The sequence below is a fragment of the Urocampus carinirostris genome, chromosome 2 (assembly GCF_059441175.1).
Source record: "Urocampus carinirostris isolate Australia breed hairy pipefish chromosome 2, RoL_Ucar_1.0, whole genome shotgun sequence".
Lineage (NCBI taxonomy): Eukaryota > Metazoa > Chordata > Actinopteri > Syngnathiformes > Syngnathidae > Urocampus > Urocampus carinirostris.
In genome coordinates, this window is record NC_142350.1 from 24,443,912 (window position 1) to 24,469,960 (window position 26,049).

General features: G+C 38.3%; 1 protein-coding gene across 2 annotated transcripts in view; it reads left to right on the top strand.

The window, feature by feature from the left end:
- pals2b (protein associated with LIN7 2, MAGUK p55 family member b) overlaps positions 1-26,049 on the top strand; it is a 52,227-nt gene that overhangs the window by 10,263 nt on the left and 15,915 nt on the right. For both annotated transcript variants that reach the window (XM_088329539.1, XM_088329540.1), the window contains exon 2: positions 20,113-20,344. In XM_088329539.1, the coding sequence (XP_088185665.1) occupies positions 20,212-20,344 (133 nt within the window). In that variant the 5' untranslated portion in view covers positions 20,113-20,211. The remainder of the gene's footprint in view (positions 1-20,112; positions 20,345-26,049) is intronic.

The window sequence follows — 26,049 nt, forward strand, 5'->3', positions numbered from 1 at the left end:
ATCTCTCCCTATTGTCAGAAAATCTTGGTCATTTCATTACTGTTATTATTCTTATTTAAAATATATTATTTATTAGAATAAGGATCTCTGATAATTTTTCCTTATTTTACTCCCAAAAAACACCGTTTTCAAATCATTTTAGAGTTTTTTTAAAACATTTTCATTTTGTACTAAAATGAGAAAACAACACTAATTAAAGTAGGCAAAATTATCTATGGTATCAGACAATTTCATTAGCAATTTTCGCTGCTTTTGATGACGAGTTGCCAAGCCTCTGTTTTTCATTATCTCAGGTTTTTCTTTTTACACAAGCACAAAATAAATTAATATATATATGCCCGATGATTGCTGTCATGGGCTCCAGCACCCCCGCGACCCTACTGAGGATAAGCGGTGCAGCAAATGAGATGAGATGAGATTATATATATGTATGTGTGTGTGTGTGTGTGTGTGTGTGTGTGTGTGTGTGTGTGTGTGCGCGCATTTTAAATGAGAAAAAATATCTGCTATGGGGCAAGTTTTATTTATTTTTTACAAGAAAGGGAAAATAAAATGTTCAAATTTAGACGATTTGAAGTATTATGTTTTATTTTATCATCAAAATAGTTCAACATAAAGTAAAAGATGAAAATAAATACTTAACATGAGCTAAATTATTTTCCAACCACAACTAAATGTAAGTATTTCAAATAAAAATACAATACCTGACTCATTGGCTCCCTTTAACTATTTTCTTTTCTTATATAATCAGAACTGTTTTAACATAGTTAAATATGAAAAATAAGTATTGGTTTTATTTAATTTTAACAGAACCTTTATAACGTGTAGTAAAATAAGAAAAATAAAACTTAAAATGAACACATAACTAAAGTGTTTCCAATAAAAAAATACACTTGACTCAAAGGCTCATTTGAAGTATTATTGTTCTCATTTTACTAGATTTATTTTAAACATAAAATAAAAAGAGAAAAATAATCCTTCAAACGAGCAAAATAATGTAAAATCTAATGCTAGAGTCATTTGGCCCCTTTAAAATCTTTTTGTTTTACTAGTAAAACAAATTGAAGGTGTTATGCAATACACATTTAATACTTCAAATGGCCAAGGTGTCAACAATGATGTTTATTTTACTAAAAAAATAATATTTAAAAACAACAACAACTTTACAACATTGAGCAAAATTGTATTCTCGTCCTACTCACTGGGCTAACAGCAGATCGGCTTTGCCTGTCGAATAGGCGGAGCCTAAGGTAGTTTTTGTGAGTGGTTCAAAAAAGCAATCTTTTAAATCTCAATTGCATTTTGTTCTCGCTGTCACATTTTCTAGGAAATCAGATCTTTTCTATAATGACGCCACTTTTGGGAGAATGATGATAAATATCGTGATGTTACTTAGCGATTGTTGCAACAACATGTCCTTGTTTTTGACGAAAGCAGATTAAAGTTCCAGACATGGCAAGATCTCAGCAATAGATGTCATCCATATCTCTTTACATAACTCCTCCGATATCATTTAATCTCTTAAGGGGACACACGAATTCTAAAACATACAAAATGGGAGAAATTACTACATGCTTTTTGCATCGTATCCATATACAGTGGGACTTCGCGGTTCGACGTTCGCGGCTTCAGAGCTTCGCGGTCTGTAATGCGGGAATCCCCCTCGGCCGACGATCCTAACACGGCGCGCCGTTCTCGTTTCCCGGCGCGCGGTTTTGGTGCGGCTTCCGCTTCACCACCCCCCTAATACCTCAGGTCCCCCGTACCCCTTTTCCCCGCGGCCGCCCGTCCGTCGGCCGGAGCCATCGAGGGCCGTGTAGCGCCATGTAGAGCCATCGCGGCCCGAGCTGCCCGAGTGTTGTGCCCAAATTCGACTCCCGTACAAAATCCTCCCCCCCTCGCGTGAACGCGCATTCTGCTGCGCTTCCGACAGGCCGGCCTCCGCGCCGAGCGCCCGGCTTGTCACGGTGTCGTGCGTATCGCGCCCGAAAGTACCCGCGCCGCGGGTTAGGGGCTCGCTCGCGACCCTAATAAGGATAAGCGGTGCAGATAATGAGATGAGATTTTTTTTTTTTTTTTGAAGGGGCGTCGCTACTTCGCAGATTTTCACTTTTTGCGGGTGGTTTTGGTCCCCATTAACCGCGATAACCGAGGTCTTACTGTATATGTCATTGGTATATTCCAATTATTTTCCACGATAATGTGTTTTGAAGACAGTCTGTCTCATTTTTGACTCTGACGTCACCACCGTAGCAAGCCACCTTATTGGTTTACATGTTAACTAGTCGAAAAGGTTTTGAGTGTATTAGGCCAAGTCTTGGTAGTTTTTGTGTTGCAGGTGGATGCAGCAATGTTGCAACAAATGGGGAGTGGCCAATATAGGGCTAGCAGCGCTAACGGGGATTAAACCAGCTGGGACACGGAAGGACAGCCGGCTGCTAAAATGGCTATCCGGGACCGATCTGCGGAAAAGACTGGAGGCTTGCCGACCAAAAGCATGCAGTAGGCAGCCAAGATAACAGGGAGCCAACCCCCTAAAAAATGGCAACAAACATGAACCCAGCCGGCAAAAAGAAACAATGAGCTTGGCAAGCTAGCAGGCTGTTTAAAAGTATTAACCGGGACAGATTGGCAGAAAAAGATGGAAAGCTGTCCCACCAAAAACATGTAGTAAGCTGCCAGTTTAACTGGAAAACTACAACGAAAAAACTGACACGGCAAATAACACAAACCCAGTCAGGAAAAATAAGCAGTGAGTTTGTCAGGCTAGCTGGCTATCCGACTGCAAACAGGGCTAACTTGGATCAAACAAAACTGGAAGCTTTCGCTTCCTGGAGCCTGGCTGGAAGCTATCTAGACAATAATACCAATGGCGCACACGCTGGTGATCACCAATTCTTTGTATTCTTCCAACTTTCCCCGAGTCCGATGTAATTGATGAATTTCTTTTCAATGTAACAAACCGCTAAAAGCTAGCTGTCACTTTTGTCTCGGTGGCCAGTTGCGCGCAAGGCTGCTTTTTACAGTTACTCCCACCCAAAACAGACTTCCGTTTGGCCAGCGCCGTTAAAACCCAAAAAGTGACAATTTTGGTTGACCAGAGCCTCCATCTCTCAAATATCTATCTACCATGGTCATATCCCTCAAGAGCCCATCTCTCAAATAACAAACTCGAAACCCTTGAAAAACGCAGTGTCTTGCGATTACACAATTGCACAACGTCAACATCGCAATATTGTTTGGATTCAGGTTAATGGTACAGTCCTGGTGCGCCTTACAATTCGGTGTGCATTATAGTGCGAAAAATACGGTAGAGTTTTGAGAAACCGAGATGGATAGATACTTTATTCATTCCCGTAGGGAAATTTACACTTCCAGCAGTCTCCTTTGTTGTTTATTAACAGATTAACAGAATGGCCTCGGGGTGCTTTGTTGTAGTTAGCCACAGCACAGTGGATGTCACACACTAGTCCAAAAGTTCGACATCCCCGCAGCAGATGGAAATCTTTGTGCCCAGGGTTACACCACCTCCTGTTCACATAGATAGCAAGTTCACCTCCTCTCCGCTTCCCGCAGGCTTTCGTGTCTCTAACAGCGCTGAAGCCGGGTAGCTCCGTACAGCTCCGGTCTGGGTGGCTTGACGTGAGCCACGTGTCAGTAAAACACTGCCAACTGCACTCCCTGTGCGCTTTGATGTTTTTCACCAGCACAGCCAGTTCGTCGGTCTTATTTGGTAGAGAGTTCACATTTACCATGATTACGGACTGTACTGAAGACTTATGACGCTGCTAGCCGCTTAGCTAGCTCCAGCTCTCCATCCACGATAGGGCCCCTTCATCATGCCGGCACCAGAATTCTTTAGGTCAAGGAGTTGATTCCCCGAATAAACGCATTTTTGTGCTTTAAAACCCATAACGATAGGATAGAAAACAATCCAAAGTGTAGTTGTCAAACGGGACGAAAAACACAGAAGATAGAAGCAGGCCCTTAAAACAATAAATCACAAAAAGTGCGAAATAACACGGATCTGCTGGAACGGGTGCTGCTTGCGGGGGCGCCGCTTTGACAGCCCGTGCGAGTTGAGAGGGTTCTTATGGGATCTTGAAATCCTTGAAAATGCTTGAATTTTATGTTGTTTTCCAAGGGTCAGGAAAATGCTTGAATTTTGGGGGAAATGCTTGGAATTATTTCCATTGCTGTGTTTCCTGGCACTCTGAGTCGATAGACCACTCTTTAAAATTATTTTTTTTCTTTTAAAGTGTGTAAAATGACGCTTATGTCCTCCAGTCCTCATTTTTTTGTTGTCATGTGAAGCGGTACTGCCCCCTACTGTCTTAGGTGTCCAATAGGACAGGTTTATCAGACTATTCTTCTTTTTCGAGAAGCAGCTCATTTGGATTGGCTCACTGAGTTCTTTTGGCTCCCAAACGGCTCAAATTATTTAACAAGTAATTTCATATTCTTTTGCTGGGTATCCCTTCAAAACACGTGTAATATAAATTAAGATCTTCACAGATTGCCCCCAAAAATTCTAAAATACGAAACAATTTAAGCTTTTTACACACTAAACGGATTCAAAGTTGAAAGATTACACAAAATCCCAGAAAATTCAAAACAATAAAATATAATAAATGAAGTATATTAACTCTTCAGTGTATGAATAAATGATAAAATGCAAAAAAGACATTTTACGATTCTATTTTAACCAGATTAGACACCTATTTTCGAAAAAACACGCAAAAAACATTAATTAAAATAAGTACAACTAAAAGCAAAAGATCAAGAACTCAATTATTACCCAACACCTGTTGAGCCTTTTCCTTCTTTTAAAACATGTGTGACATATTCAGGCCGTGCGTGCACTGTTAATTCAGAACGGCAGAATTCATGTCAGTTTATAGCCCCCTATTGACACAAAAGATCATCGATAGGAACATCTCAAAAAAGTGTGTGCTAGCAGCAAGATATCCACTTGATTTTTAGTCATCAAAGCCAACAAAACATGTTTTTTTCTATCATGCTGGATTATTTTTCTTTGATTGGCGTGGAAAGTGCTTGAAAAAGGTGTATGAACCCTAGAGTAGAGAGTGTGAAGTGATAGCTATGCCCGCCAGCGGAAGATGTTGAATCGACTGGACTCTGACTATAAAACCGCTTTGAGTCAAAAGCGTAGAGAACGATTCTATTTAATGTAGTCTTCCTCTTCAGAATTCACACCTATTTTATTTACAGTAGGGTTGCACGATTTTCTAAATAGGTAGGAAGATACTTGGATAGCTAAAAAGGTAGCCAGATAGCTAGCTAAAAAAACTGCATTTTTTTTTTCTCTTTATAAAACCCATAAATTGGAATGAAAATATTTTGTATTTCCTGTCAAATAAACCAATCAAAAGGTGAATAAATGATCATGCTATCACTGTTATTACTAGGTTCATTGTTAAAAATAGGGTTGAATAGACTCAGTCAACCAAGGCTTCAAATGGAAAATGCTGATCCTCTGCAACCCTTAGTCTCACTTCTTGGCGCGTTTTGTAGATGCCAACGCAGTCCTGTGTGTAGAATTTGCTTAGTTGGGCACAAACAGTTTGTTTTTATTATTTTTTTATGAGTGACCATGTTGTCTACTTGCAAAACAATCAACCCGCGAGCTGCAATCAACCAATTCAGAGAGACGAGGAAATGAAAGAGACATCCAGGAGACTAAGCAGTCAGTTGATGTGAGAACAGAGGGCAATTAAATTTTATGGATTTGACTGCAGGGTTCGTATACATGCTTGAAATCTTTAAAAGTGCTTACATTTTGGGCTAGTGCAGGGGCGTCAAACAGGCGGCCCGAGGGCCGGATCAGGCCCGCTAAGGGATTGAAACCGGCCTGCGAGACACCGCTGAGAGTGTCGCAAGAGACAAACAAGCTGCAGGTTGAAATGCGTCCACTTGATGTTGCCAAAGGGGGATGGTGTAAGAATAGTGTGTGGTTTGCAAAAATCTGTAGTCTGTGCAGCCCTTTGAGACTCTTTGTGATTAAGGGCTATACAAATAAAGTTGACTTGACTTGACTACTTGTATTTCTTTCTTTCTCTCTCTTCCTCCCTTTTTCTCTCACTCTCTATCCCCCTCTTTCACTCTACCTGTCACTCTTTCTCTTTGTTCCTCTTTCCACCTTATTTTGTTCTTTTCCTTTTTTCTTTCTCTCTCTCTTGCTTTCCCCTTCTTTCTTTCTCCCTATCTCTGCTTCTCTTTTCTGGCCTTCTCTTTCTTCCCCCCCTCTCACTATTTCTCTTTTGATCTCTTTTGTTTCTCATGTTCTCTTTCTCTCTTTTTCTCTTTCTTCTTCTCTTTCTCGTTCTACAATCTACTAGTCTGGCCCTTGAGAGAACGTTTGTTCTATAGTGTGGCCCCTGAGTTAAATGAGTTTGACACCCCTGCTCCAGCGGCTCGGGATTAACGGCAGTCTCATTAGTTTGTACGGCATTTTCCTTTGACGGGTCCTACCCCAGAGGACAGGAGCTTGCTACACTTTGAAATGTGTAATACTCAATGATTACTTATCAAATATGGAAATTTCTTATTATGGGCCGCACGAAAAATGAAGGAAGGTAGCGTTTCCCAGTGCGAAATTCTAATGGGAAAAACTTATTTCAATTGAAAATGTAAGCTACTCATTACTATCATTTAATCTGACAAATCTATGGGGAGAAATATTTCTCAAAAAACTGCTATATTTGCGATTTATTCATGTTCTAAAAATCATGTCTTTAAAAATGCACACGCAAGATTAAACATGGCATATGTAAATCGCAGATGTATTTGTAACCCTGCAAAATACACACAATTTCTTTCTAATGGTACTTGAGAAATTGGTAAATTGGCTTGGAAAGTCCTTTAAAAAGTGATTGAACTTGGCCATGAATATCGTGTACAAACTGTACACGGGCTCACTCCACCTTGCATCAATTTTTGACGGGGCAAAGTTTAAATGCAGTAATTCCTCGCTGTATTGCGGTTTTGATACTTTGCATATTTTGAATTGAATTGTCTTTTAGTGTCATTGATATTAACATATTGTGTGTCGTGTTGTGCAGCAGAGAGTACTTGGTATATGCTACGGCAGGCGCAGGTTAGGGTAGGCTTTGTGTGATGAGTGGGCGTGACTGTCTGTGTGCGCGACTATGATAAGCTGGTTTATGCTGTCAGTCAAACAACAATGTGGCCACTGAAAGGAACTGCGAAGCAAAGCGGCAGGTAATATCTTAGCCGCTTGTTACACTGAAAAAAAATTCATCAATGAAATCGGACGCTGAGAAAAGTCAGAAAAGCGCAAAGGAACGCTGATCACAACCAAGAGCTCCATGGATTGTTATCGGGTTCGGAAAGAGACTGAGGCGGCATCGGTAAAGAAAGCAATAGCAAGGCTGTAGGTCTGGCCTACTGCTACAGCTAGGCGATGTAACAACTCTCTTAATCTACCCTTGCTGAGTCTCACTAACCTCAGATGAAAGCGATGACCTGGGGTTACAATTTGTAAAATGACTCTTTTCGTTTACTGTATATTATTTGTCTCTGATATTTAAAAAAAAAGATAAACGTTTCTACTTTGCGGGTTTGGACCATAGCGGGACTTTTTAAGAACACAACCACAAAAAATAAGAGATGACTGCTGTATTTTCTCACTTTGAAGGGGGAAGAGAAACGGTTGAAACGCTGTTCGAATGAGGCAGAGAGAGATTTGTAATCGCGTGCTTTTGTGGCCGGATTAAAATCCAAGGCTGGGGTTGGGGGAGGGGCCGGATTAAAGCCCGTGGCCCTGCTGGGTGCACAGCTGCGTCCATACGGGACATAAGGAACAAGAACTGACATTTGTGGCTTTCCCCGTTTCGAAAGCACCTAGCGAGGCTGTTTGAACAGCAAATTTTACATCTGAAGCGGATGTTTTCTCCTATTCGATAGAAACGAATAAAAGGGTCCTCTTCACTCAGCCTTGTTCTTTTATCTTCAATGCATGCTATAGTGGAAATAATCAGGAGATTTCATATTGTCTCTTAATCGTTTACTGCAGGGGTTTCCAACTCAATTGAGTTGGGGGCTGCTGAAGCTAGGGTCCGGATGAGGTTGGGCCAAAGGGGCTTTTCTGCAAAAATGGTGCTGATCAAAACTTTTGGTTCTTCTTAAAGGGACAGTGTTTTATATTTGTCCACAATATGTCGCAGCATGTGCAGTGCAACCAAAAATTAGTCTAAGAAAGACTACAAACTGAATGAAAGTGAGCAAAACGCTTTCTTCACATTTTTTACCCAGCCTTTTTTAAAGGTATAAAAAATAGGGAAGAAGTAAGAAAAAGAGGCAAAAAATGAAAACGGGAATAAAAAGAAAAGTAAGGGAAAATAAAGCATAAAAGAAATTGAGAAGCAAGAAAAAAGGAATGAAAGAAAAGAAGGGTATTAAGTGAAAAAACGTGACAACAACAAAAATGCAAACTTTTTTCTTAGATTTTTCTTTATCATCTTGTTTACTTTTTGTCTTTTCAAAAATATTTTCTATTTCCTTTTTTTGTCCCTTTTTCTTTTGTTTATATAATTTTTTTCCTTTTTAATTTCTTATTCTTTTCAAAAGTAATGAGGTGCGTTTTGGTCTCTTTGAGTGTCTGTATTTTGTCTCCTTGCGTTGTTCTTTCAGCGCTCGTTTTTGATGGCACGACAACACAGCGAAGTCTAGAGGGGAAATGATACACAATGTCCCTTTAACTTTCATTCAAAGGCGGGGGCCTCAAAGTATCATCCTGGGGGCGGCAATTGGCCCCCGGGGTGTGAGTACGAGACCTTTGGTTTACTGGATGCCTTAAAGTTTGTATACACAGCTGTGGAGCCTTTTTTCATCATGACATGGAAGAAGTTATCTAAAACTGTGCCTAGTCTTATACTGTCTTGGCCGCCTACCCACGCTGGGAGTGACCTGGCCGCTTGTGACTACGTAAGACTCAATGATCTCAACAGGTTCACACTGGATAACATGTGCACGAGTGCTTTTAGATCATAATACACCAAAGCAAGGACAAGTCACAGCAACCTAGCAGATCAGCTCAAGTCTAATTTTTGGGAGGCCACAAATAAAGAATAATAGACAAAGTGTAGATTTAATGGTAAACACCTTCTAAAAGAACATGTCACAAATCAGCGATCTCAGGGGGAGCAGTCATTTTGTGCACGTCACTGATGTAATTCTATTCTATTTCTATATTCTATTCTATCTATTAAACGTGTTTGTAGAATCCACTGATTCTTTTACCCCCTTTTTAGCCCTCACCTGTCACACACTGAGCTCAGTAGGCCCCTACCTCGAAACTAGCTTGACTACTTGGTTGGATACAGCAAGATAAGTATGGCATGTTAAGAACTCTGCTCAAGATAAACAATTTTAGTTAGCCAAACCAGTTGAGTGAGATTATTATAAATTTTTCATATCCTTACTGTCACATAAAAATAAATATATTTACAGCATAGAACTTTTACAACTTTCATTTTTACATATACACACTAATTCTATCAAATGAAAGGGGATTTAACATATAGATTTTTGGTACACTAACAAAATATTTTTAGCAGAAGTAGAAGTATATTTGTGACTCATAAAATTTAGTAATTAAGACACAACTCAATATTTTTTTGTGCATCAATAATTTAACAAATTGAAATAAGTGTATGTGCTATATAGACAGACTACACATTTATTTTAAGTATAAATCATTTCCTGCAGAGAAACCATTTTATTATTTTGTTAAGACAATAATAATATAAAAATAAAAAAACAAAAGTAATCTATTCTTTACAGTACAATTATTGTTTTATAAGTAAATTTTTTTGCAGGTACAAATTGTTACCTCAGTAAAACAATGTTAAATATTTTTGATTCATTTTACGTTTCTAGCTTTTAAAGTTAGTTTTACAGATACAAAATTATTATTTTTTTTTTTGTCATAGCCAGAAACTTTTTGGGGTTAAAAATAAAACTTCGTCCTTTTCATTAGGACTGCACGATTTTGAAAAAATAAATAAAAATAATAATAATTGAGATTTCAATGCGATTTTCGTTTTTTTGTTTTTTTTGTTTTTTTTTTCCCAGTACATTTTCTATGCTAGTTTTGTTTTTGTTAACACTCAACCATATTGAAACCAATCCGGGAGAAAACACCCACTGCACGAGATTAAAATAGTCATCTAAACAATTTTCCAAATAACACATCACAAAATAACATTCCAATGATTTATTTTGATATGTCTTCATAACCAAACAAAGTCAACTTCTAACATAAATAAAATTTGAAAAAAGGAAATGATGAACTCTTTAAAAATATCAAGAATATTTGCACAGTATAAAAGCTAATATGTATGCATTTAAAATAACCCACACCAAACAAAGTAAACAACAACAATTTGGGCAGACTATAAAAAGGTAAACATTGCACACTAAAACTAATCCACATACTTTAAAGGATATAAATATGACATGTCTGCAATCAGTGTAATATAAAATGGACTATGTGCTACTGGGGCGGCAGTGGCTCGGGAGGTAGAGCGCTTGTCTTGGGATCAAGAGATCGCAGTTCGAATCCCGGCTCCTCCGTGTTACATGTTGAAGTGTCCTTGGGTAAGACCCTGAACCCCTAATACTCCCAATAAGCAGCCATTGGGAAATGTAAGGCACAATGTAAAGCGCTTTTGGAAGTCTTGACTTGAAAAGCGCTCTATAAATGCAGATCATTTCATTTACTGCAGCATATTCATCAGTGCAAGAAAGGTGATACAGGATCTATCCAAATCCGCCATAGAAAAGTAAACATTGCAAACTAAAATAGTCCACACTAAACTATGTACCTCTAAATAAATAATATCCATCCATTATCTTCACTCCTTATCCGCAGTAGGGTCGCGAGGGTGCTAGAGCCCATCCCAGCTATCTTCAGGCAGTGGGCAGGGGACACTCTCAACTGGTTGCCAGCCAGTCACAGGGTATACAGAGACAGACAACTCGCTCATTCATGGGGACAATTTGAACCCGCCAATTAACCTGACATGCATGTTTTTGAAATCTGGGAGGAAACCGGAACGTCTGATGCAAACCCACGCAAGCATGAGGAGAACATTGCCTCAGAACTGTGACCACTGCACCACAGTGCTGCCCACATAAATAATATTCGAAAAAAGATCAATTATGAACTCTTTAAGAAATGTAAGAACATTTGTGCACTATTAAAGGTAAACATTGCACACACAAAAATAATCCACGCTCTTTTAAAGTTGTATATGTGACATTTCTGTAATTAGTGTAATATAACATTTTCTATGTGCTACTGCAGCATGTCCATCAGTGCAAGAAAGGTATTCAAGTATGAATTCAAACCCACCATTCCTGCTCGCTTATTAACACTACTGCTACTACTATTTATTACTCTTATTGTAACATTCACTCATTAACTTGCATAAATAAAAAGTGTTACCTCTAATCTATGATCCAGTTTTGGGGTTGGACACTATGAGAGATTTTTAGCTAGAGTCATGGCTAGGGTTGAGCTTATATGACCAATATTTTCTTATTTCATGTATTTTTTTATCTTACCCCACAAAAATGTTCCACTTCCACCAAAAACTACACAGCAGAAGTTTCAGTCATGTAAGTTGATATTTACAGGTCGCTCAATCACTGTATAAATTTGGATTAGCGCCCATTAAGCCGGTTACACACACAAAATAATGATGGCTTAGGTACGTAATACAAACAATAAGAAAAACTCCTTTAAAAAAAGTCCTTTATTAGAGTCTCTTTACAGCTGTCAGGAAAAGTTTTGCGGTGTTTTTCAGCAATTTGCAGCAGATGCTGCAGATCAGTTTCATCTTTAGTGATGTGACCACAGTATTCCTGAATCCGCGCCACACCTCGTTCTGCAATATTATGGACCACACTGACTGCCTGAACAGTTTCCAAAGCTTGTTTGAAATCATCACTTGATTCACATTCCTGTGGTTCAATATCAGGATAGCCAACAGGAAGGTTAATGATTTTTAAGAAAGTGCTGGATTGAGAGGATACAAAGTCTTCTAGACTTTTGCTAGTAGCATTGTCTAAATCTACAAATATCCTCTTTTGAAAATCCTGTTCAAAAATTTCATCTATGTTGTCCTTATTTTTCTTTGCAACCACCAGGAGTTTCGTTGATGCTCTTGATCAGGGGTCGGGAACCTATGGCTCGCGAGCCATATATGGCTCTTTCTACGAGTATCTGTGGCTCAGAGACAGATTTGATTGCATGCAAAATGTCTCCATCTTGTCCAAAACTTGAATTTGTCTATCCTATTAAGTTACACGCAAAGCCAAACCGAAACTTACTGATAACTGATTACTTCGCAGTATATATATGGCACGTTTTTCACTACAATTTACAGTCAAGGTGTCACACAAAAATATGGGGGAAAAAAAACTCGTTTTAGCTGTACAACGCTAAAGAATCCTTTATATAAAAGTTCACTATGTAATCTGTGTTCAGATACCTTATGATGAATCCACAGAACTGTAAATACGCCAAAACACCGGAAGAGAACTTAGTCATTTGATTGGGTGAGTGGGAGGGATGGGTGGAGCTATGCAAAAAGTACAAGCACTCCTTCCCATCTCTCGCCAAAGGTAAGCACATAAGGCTCCCTATTCTCAGAATGTTGTGACGTTTTTACAAAATAAATGCTTGCATCTGGTTTTGAAACCAATATGTATGATAAAAAAGGGTCAAAAGGAGTTTAACCAATCTTGAGTCATTGCAAGAAAGAGACAAGTTTAAAGTGGTCTGTTTGTTGAATTTGGGACAGGGGCTCTGGCATTATTCTCTTTTCATAATTTTTATCAAATCATCAAAAATAAATGTGCTGAAGACTAAGCTTTTGTCTGGGGCGCGGGTTTAGCAATTTAGTAAATTTGTCTCATAATATATGGTGTGGCTCTTTCCCAAAATAAAATTAATATTTTTTGCTTTTATGGCTCTTTGAGTCAAAAAGGTTCCCGACCCCTGCTCTTGATTGTCAAACAAAGCGAGTGTAACCGTTTCTGGTGTTAGACACCACAGGTGATTGGAAAATTTCTGAAGGGCAGCCTTAGATATTGCAGCATTTATGTTTGAATATTCAACCAAAGACTTTAAAAGCTGCAAATCAGTGCGAGGGGCACCTGCAGCAAGAGGTGCCTTGATTCAGGCCTTCACGTAGATCCTTACTGTGAAGAAACACTCCCCTTTCTTCCCTTTGCTCTATGGGCCAACAAAACTCTTTGTCTTCTGGAATTGTCATAATGTTGAGAGCATTCGCATGAGCAACCTCAAACAATTCATCAAGTTCTTCTTTGAACTCATTTTCCTTGACTTTTTGTGTTGCTGTTTGTCGTCCTTGCTCCTTTTTTGCAAACGCCATGCTTGAAAATATTTTTCAAGTTTAGTCAGTCAATTTTGGGGATCTCGAATTGAAATTCTTGCTTTATTCCAAAATGATGATATTTCTTTTAGATACACTTCTTTTTTTGATCTACCGTAAATTCCGGACTATAAGCCGCTACTTTTTTCCCCAAATTTTCAACCCTGCGGCTTATTCAGTGATGTAGCCAATTTATGTAATTTTTTTTAAGGCAGCCAGCGGCGCTCGAGTATATAAGGTAAGATTTCGACAGGTGGAATGTATGCGCCGAGAAGACTGCAACTTCTGAGCGTAAACATACCCTCATCGTACAAATTGCATTTAGAAAAGCACATGGCGACGCTTTCAAGCTAAAAGCAATTGAGCAGTCGGATATAGATGGAAACAGAGCTTCTACACGTATAGTGTTCCATGTGAGCGTAATGCTGGCGTGAATTGGGATGAGGGAGGATGGGATGTCATCAACATGACAAAGTTTCTTTCCAAAACTGAGAAAGTTAATTTAGATGGCATCTGTTAGATGGCGTCTGTTATAAGTAGGAAGAAGAGGATTGTTTCACGCCATTTTTTGGTTTGAACAACTTTATTGACACTAATAACAGAAAACACTGCGAGGTCTGAACAACCCCTCTTGACAATCTCAACAGCAATCAAGCACATTCACAATTTTATATTTCAATATGACGTTTAACAGCAAACACAATGTGAGGTTTGAACAACCATCTTAACAGCCAAGCACATTCACAATTCCGTCATGTTCATTCCTCCAAACACGGTATGTGTTTTCTTTACAGGCTCGTTTGCTAGTATGCGAGCGTGTTGTTAGTAGCGCAAGGCTACCTGCCAAAGGCACGGTTTAGGATGAAAGTTGCATTATTATTATTATTATTATTAAAGCTTTGAAAACTCTCTCGGTGTACTGTCTTTCTTTGTAAATATGTCTAATATGTATTTGCAACTGTATTTATTTGTAATTTATTTGTTTGTATTTATTTGAGACACTTATTCTGAACGGGCCAATTAAAAAAGAGGGGCAGAGCAAACGCGGGCTGATGGGAATTCAGGACCGGTAAAGGTGAGTTTTTGTGGACACGGCGGACAATAATGGATATATATTTTTCCCACCTTTACCTTTGGAAATATACAATTTTTTTTCCTTGGATTACTATCAATGGGCACCCTATACCAGTACCTATATCATTTTACGTTCATTTGGGGGCCGTGATTTTTATACTGTGTGCTTCAGTGAAGGACATTTAGGACCCACACAGAGGACTGGAGGATGCTGCTTGGGAGGGTGGGATGGCAGAGCTATGCCCTTGCACAATAGTATTGCCCTTTACACGTTGGTTAACTACTGTTAAAAGATAATAACTCTGAAATTGTTTAACTGATGTTGAAAATGTCAGGAAAAAATGTTAAAACGTCATTTTGTCAGATATAACAAAATTGTGAATATGCTTGTTTGCTGTTGAGATTGTCGTGTTTGTTTTGCTGCTGTTGGTGTCGGTGGATTTGTTCAGACCAAAAAACAATCGACTTTGGCCTGGACGGATCTATTGACACTAACAAAGATGTTATATAACGAAATTGTGAATATGCTTGATTGCTGTTAAGATTGTCGAGAAGGGTTGTTCAAATCTCACATTGTGTGTTTGCTGCTATTAGTGTCAATACATTTGTTCAAAGCAAAAATGTAGTTTCAATCGTGGGACTTGAAGTTTGGCTTGGATTAATTTTGTGTTTGTGTTACGTTTGTTGATGTGGTGCATGCGGCTTATATACGGGTGCGGCTTGTGTATGGACAAAATCGTTTTTCCCCTTAAAATGTGATGGGTGCGGCTTATTATCAGGTGCGCTCTATAGTCCGGAATTTACGGTAGTTGAAACCATGTTGTTCATGGGAAGGCCGCCTGCAATATGGATGAACGTTGATTTAAACATGACTTGACTTGATTTAGAAAGTCTCGCCTGTTCCTTGACTATTCATGCAGATGTAAGATCAAACAGTATCATGGTGTGACAAATGTATTTTGTGCAAGCTGTGATCAGGAAGATTATGCAGTGTTCATTTTACCTCTGAAAAGTGATGGATCCCGGGGACTCGCATGCTCAAAAATCTATGGGTCCCAACAGAGATCTATGGGTCCCCAAAATTTAGTGTTATCAAGGTTGAAATTGTAAATCGGTGACAAATATATAATAAAAATCTATTTATTCATTCAGTTTTAACCATCACAGTTTATTGGTAATACAAATCAGTTATCACTTCAAGATTTTTCAGTTCACAACAATATTGTACATTATACAAAATAATATTGCTGAAATAATTATATTAATCCATATTTTCATTCAGTTTTAATCATCAGTTAATTGGTAATACAAAGCAGTTATCACTTCAGATCTTTCAGTTCATATATTCTTCGTGGTTTGCTGTCCCGACACAGTTGTAATGCCTTCTCAAGGTCCAATCCATTATCATCCTGCTCATAGCGTAACCAGGAATAAAATTTAGTCCATTTTGGCAGAAAAGTCCTTTTCTTGCTAGGAGTATTCTTATGCTTATTTTCTTTTGTCGAATCGTTTGCTTGAACACATGTGTTTTCCTTGCCTTTCAAAGAATTTCCATACCTGTCAGCCTCCACGGCTCCATGCCCTTACAAAATGTTGTATTTTCCCTTATAAAATGATCTTACACCATATTTTCTTCAAACGTGTTTATTTATGTAGTTTAACATGATATGTTGTACATGTTTCGTTATATCATATATATTGTTAATTAACATTTTGTTGTGAGATACTGAGTTGCTCGACATGAATGAGGTTTATTATAAAAAAGGTTCAAAAATGAAGTAGCTTGGACGTTCACCGTAGAAGGAAAAAATACATGCAAATATAATTAAGTCGAATAATACATTTTCTTATTCAATTTATTAATTCATTTTCTGCATCAAATTATTGTTGGTAATATACCGATAAAAGGGATAACCACAAACCTGTCTTTTTTTTCATTTTCTACTTTTATACTTCCTTTTTTTCTTAACTTCTTTATACAACATAATTCGTAATATCAATCATCAAAGCAAGTAAGGCCTTTTGAGAGCCGGCTCTCTTTAATGAGTTGAGCCAAAAAAGACGGTTCTCTAAAAAAAAAAAACTGACTTCCTTTCACTACACAACTCGAACTGGTTTGACTTGATTGATTTGCCGTTTCGTGATAGTCGGTGTATACCGGATGGACCCATATTTGACAAATTTGCGTTTTTCCGTACGGATTTTCTTGTACGTCGTACACATTTTAAAATGCATAATAAACGTACTTTGTACGGCAAAAACGTACAGGTTGACAGTTATGAATTTCTCCGCCGTTTTTTCGTCCCGGAATTATTGCTGTTGTTATCACTTTCTGCATTATGTTTCGACTTATTACTGACACTGAAGAAATGACCAATTTTGTGTTGATTTTCACCTTCCCTCGACGACACCCACCACAACAATGACGTGATCTCGAAGCGCCGAGATCGGCGTGCAGACGAAAACTCGAACCGCAAGACCAAAACAACAATGGCGGATCTGCCCGACGAAAAGTTCGAAGGGCGGTAAATATTTGTTAAAAATAAGTAATCGGGTAATAATGACAATTTTGTGTCAAAAAAGTTGCGTCCCTGGGACGCACGTTGATTTGAGACAATGCGTCCCCAGCAAAAATGATGCGTCTAGGACGCAGGGACGCGGGCAAACGAGAACACTGATTATGTAAGTGAGAAATGTTTGAATGTACTGAATATTTACCTGATGCTGATCTTTTAATGTCAATCACTTCTTGGAGTACAAGGAAGGTCTGCTGGCCTTGTCTTCAAAAGTAGGTCAAGGGAAATTATACTAGTTGAATTAGATTGATTGATCTAGCTGAGCAATGACTTGTGGGTAATAATTGTTCGAGATATAAACTTAACACATCTGTGGCTTATCCCAGCATCTCGAGAACTCCCATTTAAGAAAACTGATAGAAAATACCAAACTTCTCAGCAATTGAGCTACCTCTAAAATTTATTGCACGGCGATTTTTCTTTTGTGTAATGGAACCCAAATTCCACATGCACTCAATTACAACTTACCTGGTTCAGGTTGAAAAAAAAAAAAGTATTGTTGCAGCTAACTATTTCAATAGGCGACTAGTTCCCGAATAGTGAAATAATGATTATTTTTTTCTTAGATTTAGCATTACCTTATGTGAAAAATGATATTAAACACAAGAAAAATAGGAACAGTGAAAAATACATCTTTTTATTGAACATACTGCTAAATCATGCAAAAATGAAAATACAAATCTAAAACCAATTGGTCACAGTGCTTAATCAATAGAGACATATTGGTTGGTTGAGTGGTTGATTCCCTTAACCACTAGGGTGGTAGGGGCAGGAAACTAATAGATAAAAATCAATAATGATGTTTTTTGTCCCTTTAAACCAAAAAGAGACTCATTAGCAGCAGTAAAACGGTAAATAAAATTAGATCATTCCCGTGGCAATTGTAAGAGTTGGGGTTGGTCTCTGGTATGTAATTAGCATCTACCTGTTAGCATGTAGTTGTTATCATGACTTGTTAGCATGTACCCAAAAAAACACATTATTTTCCATCACTTCTTAGCATAGCTTTTCGCGAAGAAAGACAAAATTAAAAGAAAGGAGTGGTCAACTGCAAAGTCTATAACAAAAGAACTTACATTTCTCAGCACTTTAAAATCTTATGGTTCTAACATCTGATGTTTTTTTGTTTTTAACGATTGTATATGCGTTTAAATTTCACAATGCATGTCATCAAAACTTTATTGGCTTAAACGTTACATGAATCTTACTGAGGCGAGTCACTCTTTTATTCAACGGTCCTACAGCTTTTTAAATGTTCCTGCGTCAACGAGATACTGCCATGCTACACAAGGTCTGCATTGCATGTACTTTTTTATTTAAATTTTTTTATTGGCTGTATCCAGGCAAAAAAAGTTCCAAAACATTAGAATATTTCGCATACGTACTTGATATTGTTGCCGACATTTCTTTATGTTCATGATACCGCTCAAGACAGAGACGCTATTGCACATGAGTGAATCTCAGCGGTGATTATATTCATGGAGAGATGCCTCACTGTTGGGAAAAACATGTCTGTCGACAATGGAATTATGGTCAACTATTTCTATTATTGATTTTTGTGCAACTAATTGTTGCAGCCTCTTAGATGATTAAAATTGGTCACTAAATAGGTTTTCACTATCGCCATATTGGTTTTATTATTTAATCGTTACTTTGATAATTACATTTTTAATTTAGTTATGAATGCACATTATATTTATCCACATATTTTAATGAAATATTTACTTTCTGTATTCGTCAGAATGTATTCTTTAGCCCAGGGGTCGGGAACCTATGGCTCGCGAGCCATATATGGCTCTTTCTATGAGTATCTGTGGCTCAGAGACCAATTTGATTGCATGCAAAATTTCTCCATCTTGTTCAAAACCGGAGTTGTCTATCCTATCCAAGTACACGTAAAGCCAAACCAAAGCTAAACACGAGGGTAACACTTCGCAGTATAAATAGGGCACGTTTTTCACTACAATTTACAGTCAAGGTGTCACACAAAAAAAGGGGGAAAAAAATCTCGTTTTGGCTGTACAACGCTAAAGAATCCTTTATTTAAAAGTTACTATATAATCTGTGTTCAGTGTTCAGATACTTTATGATGAATCCACAGAACTGTAAATACGCCAAAACACCGGAAGAGAACTTAGTCATTTGATTGGGTGAGTGGGAGGGATGGGTGGAGCTATGCAAAAAGTACAAGCATTCCCTCCCATCTCTCGCCAAAGGTAAGCACATAAGGCTCCCTATTCTCAGAATGTTGTGACGTTTTTACAAAATAAATGCTTGCATCTGGTTTTGAAACCAATATGTATGAAAAAAAGGGTCAAAAGGAGTTTAACCGATCTTGAGTCATTGCAAGAAAGAGACAAGTTTAAAGTGGTATGTTTGTTGAATTTGGGACAGGGGCTCTGGCATTATTCTCTTTTCATAATTTTTATCAAATCATCAAAAATAAATGTGCTGAAGACTTAGCTTTTTGTCTGTTTAGCAATTTAGTAAATTTGTCTCATAATATATGGTGTGGCTCTTTCCCAAAATAAAATTAATATTTTTTGCTTTTATGGCTCTTTGAGTCAAAAAGGTTCCCGACCCCTGCTTTAGCCTTATCATACAATTTTGAAGATTGAGCTGTGTGCAGTTTTAATCTCTTGTACGTGGACTTGTTATTTTTGCCTGGTAATCTGAGTTCCTATACCTTCCCGTTTTTACTTGTTGCATATTGCCAATTCACACCCCTCTTATTAAAACTGTGGTCATGCAGTTGATGCCTTTTGAGGGGAAATGCACTCCTTGCCTTTTGGAATGAGAACGCTCTCCTAAACAATTGACCCGAAATGCACCCTGTTTTATTTTATTTTGTAGCTTTGTAATAAATGTCCTTTTTATTCTTTGTCCAAACACTATATCTGGTCTCAAAGTTGAACAAAGATTGTCTTCGCCAACAAGCCCTAAAAAAACATACAAAATTGTCGATGGCGGCCAAGAATTGATTTTCTCTTTTTCTCATCTCTTTTTGGTCTATCCAGAGGCTGAGCAGTTGAACCAGAAGAGAGACGTCCAGTCCAGGGTTCACCAATTTGACATACTTATCAAAGTAGGACGTCGGAGGAAGCAGGGGGCAGGCGATGGTCACGGCCATGGAGGACGCCAACACGGCGCGGGTAGAGGAAGGGGCGACAGGGGCCACAGAAGCCCCGCCCGGGGCCGATGTACCCGTGGGGGTCATTCAGGCCAATCAGGAGGCGCTTTCATCGGGAGGTGAGGAAAGCTTAGTTTACTGTTTCTGTGGATATTGTCACAATGAGTGCCACATCTTTGTTGTTATTCGTCTTTTTTTTTTTTTTCAAGCAGAGAATTTCTATAAATATTTAACAAGTTTAAAGATGAGTAAACTCTCAAAATAAGGAGAGAAGACATTAATAAATTTTGAACCGGAAAGGACTGTGCATAAAAAAACAGGGTTTGTACGGGTCATTGAAATCCTTCAATTTTAATGTTGTGTTTTCAAGGTCAGGAAAAAGCTTGAATTGTGGGTGAAGAGCTTGGAAATTCTTAATGATTTCCATTACTGTGTTTCCTGGCCGTGTCAATCAATGGACCACGCTTTTAAATAAATATTTTAAAAATGAGTAAAAATGACGTCGATGGTGGCGTCAGTTCTCATGATGGAGTTATGTGAATTGTTACTGCCCCCTACTGTCACATCCAAAATGACAGGAACATCAGACTAGTCATGGGAATGTGACATACGTGATGCAAACAGTGCATAACAGTCAAAATGCCAAACACTGAGGAATAATAGTCCAAAACACAAACGAGTTGGGTTTTGCACGTTTGACTTTAGAAGAAAAAAGGGAAAAAAACGTGTTTCTTCTGGGTTAGGCGCAATCACGATTCAAGATGGCGGACAGGACGAGACGTGCAAACATTTCTGTGACAGAGCGGTTAAAAGGTCATAGAGGGTATACGCTGTCAAGTGGGCGGATTTTAGTTTCCAATACTCGTGTTTCAAAGTTTGTGTAACCAAATTCACAGAGCGGGGAAATATGGTTTGCATGTGAGCTAGTGTTAGTGGCTTGCATTGAAATGACTTGTTTATCACGGCTCCAAAATAAAATCAGTGTTTATATAGACGTCATGAAAGCAGAACACTGAAAAAAGGGGGTCAGAAAATAACTCCATTTGCCTCAGGCAATCCACTACAGTCATACCTTATTTTTGGTCACGTTTCAAAAAAGTAAAAAATAGCAAAGTAGACATTTATTTATTGTTGGATAACAGAAACATATAATATACACGTCATGTCATTATATATTATTACGTCGTTGTTGTTTTTTAATTGCTGCTGTAAGTATTATTGCTCTTATTTTCATTGCACTATTATTACAATGCACTTTTCTTCTTCATTATAACTTGGGACAGTTTTTCCGAGCATTATGTTGTAATTTTTTTTTTCCGCCTAATAATCCGGACATTTTTTAATCTTATTTCTTTTCAAAATCTTTCTATGACACCATTTACCTAGGAGTGCCATGTCTAATCTCATTGCATAGAATGTTTCACAATGTTGATATCAATGACAGTAAAGACTATTCTAATTCTAATATGGAAAGAAAAAAAAACACTGTTATTAAATATCTTTTAAAAGATGCTTCACAAAATATCTAAAAATAAAAAACATTATAAATTAATGTGAAACTAAATCAATACTTAACAAATGAATCCATCATTTGCGTGGACTGCACTTACATTAAAGGTACAGTGTATATTATTTGACCACTAGATGTAACTTTATTGTGGGGACTTGTGAAGAAACCACAATTTTTTTTCTTTTTTTATGTGCAGTCTTTTGCAAAAAAAGAAAAAAGGAAATAAAGAGAAAAAGGGGAAAAAGAAAAAAAGAAAAAATATTAGGAAAAAGGACAAGGGATGAATAAGGATGTCTGCTCCATTTAAGTGAGGCTAATGGTATATAAAATAAATGCAAATTTCTCTACCCATGAGTATTTTAAAACCTGGACGTTTATTTCATAATTCATGTATTTTTGCTTCTTTTTTTGAATCGGTGTTTGTTCATTCAATTAATTCTATTCTTCCCACCAGGGGGCACTGTCCCTTTAGACTTTTATATGAAGGCTGGGGCCTCACACTATCACCCCATGGGCCGCAATTGGCCCCTAAGTCACGAATTTGAGACTGCTGGATTAAAATGTTGTATTTTTTTTTGCGACACAAATAAAGTCTACTTCATGGACAAACTAAAAAAAGACATCAAATAAATCAGCAGGTACTGTATATTGAAATGGCATAGTTGGCTTTTCTGGGAAATAGTTTACTCGTTACTGGTTAAGTGATTAAGGACGATGATTCATAACTGCCGTCTGACAATTCGTGCCCGGTCTAGTTTTGAATCCGCGTCACGCGGGTTTTTGTACTTGAGGATTTACCTCCCACACTCGGTTTCGGAACGTATGCACAAGTCCTCTAGACCCTAAGAATCCGTAATAGGCTTAAATGGGCTTTGGGGTTGCTATTTCTTACCCCTTAACGTTCCTGTCTAATTTTCCTCAAATCCCAATCCAAGACGTACCCAAAGTCAATTGAATGCTTGAGAACATGGACACTTTTGGTCTCTTTTGAAAGGCAACACACAACGTTTTGTACCCACTGCAAGTACTACCTACATTGTTGGAACACGCAGGAATAGAAGGTTTTTATTCTCGCTTGAATTTATTTTTGCAATCAAATGCCTGCAGAGGAGTTTAGCATGGGCATCTTAGCTGGAAAACAGCTGAGACATTAACTTGAAGCCCTACCTGGTACCTTGTCAGATTTATTCACCATCTGAAAAACTAAACGTTGTACTCTACACATTTTTGTAAATGTGTGTCAAAGATTTTTCAAAAGTGGCCGTTTGGAGACGACAATTTTTACACATTGTGAAAGAGTTGTAAATGTTTTAATTAATTTCTGCATCTCTATCATGACTGTGAACATAGTGCGTTAAAATGAATCACAAGTGACGTTACGCACACTTATTTCTGGGTCTACTTTGAATACGATAGGAACATCCTCCTATCGATTTATTCAGAATTTCATTGGCTAACCAATGTGTCAATCATTATTTGAATCAGTCACAATTAGCTAAAGTAATTTGGAGGAAAATAAGGCGTTCTACAATTTAGCAATACCGGCTAATGCGGATTGTGGACTGCTAAAAAAAAGCTCTCTTTTGGCCAAAAGTGGTGTCAATCAAAGGTTTAGAGGCTAACAGCCTATAGAAAATGATTTTACTAATCTGTTCATTTGTAAACGGGAATTATGGGGCTAAACAGACAGCTAGCAACAAGGAACGCCTATCGATGCTCTTATCTGTCGGCATCATGGTTTGTTTCGGAATCGATATTTGACACGCTTGGATACAGCCATCACATTTCTGCAGGGATGTCATGTTTAAGAGAACATCAATGAAGAAACATCACTTTGACACAATATAAAAAGACTTACCAATATGTAAATAAAGGCCAATTCTTACTGGAAAGAGCTATCCACTTGTCGAATGAGACAAGGATTATTTTTTCTGGTTCAGATTGTGTGAAGCATGTGTGGCGGCCCCAAGTCAAGCTTGATGTTGGTGATGTCATAGTTTGGGGCTGCATGAGTGCACTGGAGTTGGGGAGTTGCATTTCATGAAGGGAAACAAGAATTTAAGCATGTACTGTGAAAAACTGAAGCAGAGAAGGATCCCCGAGCTCCAGAAACTGGGTCGCAGAGCAATTTTCCAGCTTGTCATTGACCCCACATACTCTAAGATGACCGAGGCTTTTCTAAATGGGATGGACAGGCCAAGCATGTCTACAGATCTAAACCCAATAGAACATCCTTGTGGCATCCCCAAGCGGAGGTGGAGAAGCACAAGATCTGGAATACGTTGTCATGGAGGAGTGGAAGAGAATTCCAGTGGCAATTTGTGAGGCTCTGGTGCAATCCACGGCCAGTAGGATTTAAATGGTTCTGCATACCGTATTTTCCGCACTATAGGGCGCACCGGGTTATAGGGCGCACCCCCAAAAAATAGTTTTTGGTCCTATATCTTCCATACATAAGGTGCACCGGATTATAAGGCGCTACAATGGGAACGTCGACAAAACAGTCGGATGATTCAGTCAAACTGATTACCCCCTTAACATTCCCAAAGCTTGCAAAGAAGCAAATACGTGTCGTAGACACGTGCGGATGCGGTGTCCGTACGATGTCACTTAAATGCGTCGTTTCAAATATCATTCGGAAGGTTAAAGTCTTGGAATTCAAGAAATGCCAACCATTCCTTACTTTCTATTTTCTTTTTCGCTCGCAACTTTACTGTGCATATGACAATAAACACTTGGAATTGAGTTTAATTCACTCAACTCATCACAGCAACATCAAGATCGTTCTAAAACAAGATACCGGGAAAATATAAAGCCGCATAACTCACCTAAGTTCTCACGTTCAATAATGATACGCAATCATGGTCTTCTTACAACCGTGAGTGAAGTAAATCCAGGAGAGTAAAATATCTACAGATACAGACTAATGAAAGATGTTTCTTTATGGCGTACTTTAGCAAGCTTGCTATTCAGTCATCTTTTTCGGCCAATTGCAGGGTTTGTTTTGGCCCTCTAGCGTATCCGAGGCTTCGAATAACTTCAGCCAATAGCGATCGATGTAACGGATGATTGACACATCTTTTTCGGCCAATTGCAGGGTTTGTTTATGCCCTCTAGCCAATCCGAGGCTCCGAATAACTTTAGCCAATAGCGATCGATTCAAATGATGATTGACACATTGGTTAGCCAATGAAACGCCGGTATATAAATCCCAGCATACACCGCGGACTACTCCACGTTCGGGGGAAAATCGAGTCGGCGGTTGTTGCGTAAGTTGCGAGACCTTGTGAATTTAATATTGAGCCATATATAAGGCGCACTGTATTATAAGGCGCATGGTCAGCTTTTGAAAAAAAATAAGACTTTTAGGTGTGCCTTATAGTGCGAAAAATACGGTAATCATGGTGACCACACAAAATTTTGTTCTTCAGGATATTTTACTTAAGGGTGTACTCACTTTTGCTACCCGGCATTTAGCTCCTCATGGCTATAGTTTGAGTCTTTTTAGGGAAAAATCAATTGACACTGCTATATAAGCTGTATACAAACTACCTTTCATTGTGTCAAAGCAATGTTTCTTCACTGTTGTTCAATTAAACTTTACGAAAAAAAAATCTGCTTGAAATGGGAGGGCTGTTCTCACTTTTGTGACATACTGTAACTGGCGGACACCAGCACGTCACACGTGTTCAAATAAATGATCACATCAGCGTATTATGAACTTTTTCTTTGAATTCAAAATGTATTCAAATGTGTATGGTTAAACATAAGCCTTTTGTGCTAAGAACACTGACTGATAATGTTAGTGTCCAGCTTTTGTATTGTGGCTAAAAGCTAACTAACTTGAGGCTAGTGAAAGCTGATCGTGTATTGCTGCTAGCGTTAGAAGCTGCCGTACCAGGATTAGCGACAAGTAACTAGCAGCTTTTATACTGTCAGTTGCAGCTTTGTTTGTTTGTTGTACATGATTCAATTGTTTGTTTGTTTGTACATGATTCAGATTGAATCGTTTCTTGTACATGATTCAATTGTTTGTTTGTTTGTACATGATTCAAATTGAATCGTTTCTCCGGCGCCGTCACGAATGGCAGCCACTCCAGCAGCTCCCGTGTTATTTTCGATTGTTCTCAGTTATTTTCGATTGTTCTCAGCTTAGGGATGCTGCTGGAAAAGTGAATTTCCCTTCGGGGATGAATAAAGTATCTATCTATCTATCTAATGATCACGTTAGGAACTAGGAGCTCTGATACATTCATTAGCATGTATAAACTAAGAGCCTTGATGCTAGCATTTGCAGCTAGTGGTCTTGACGCT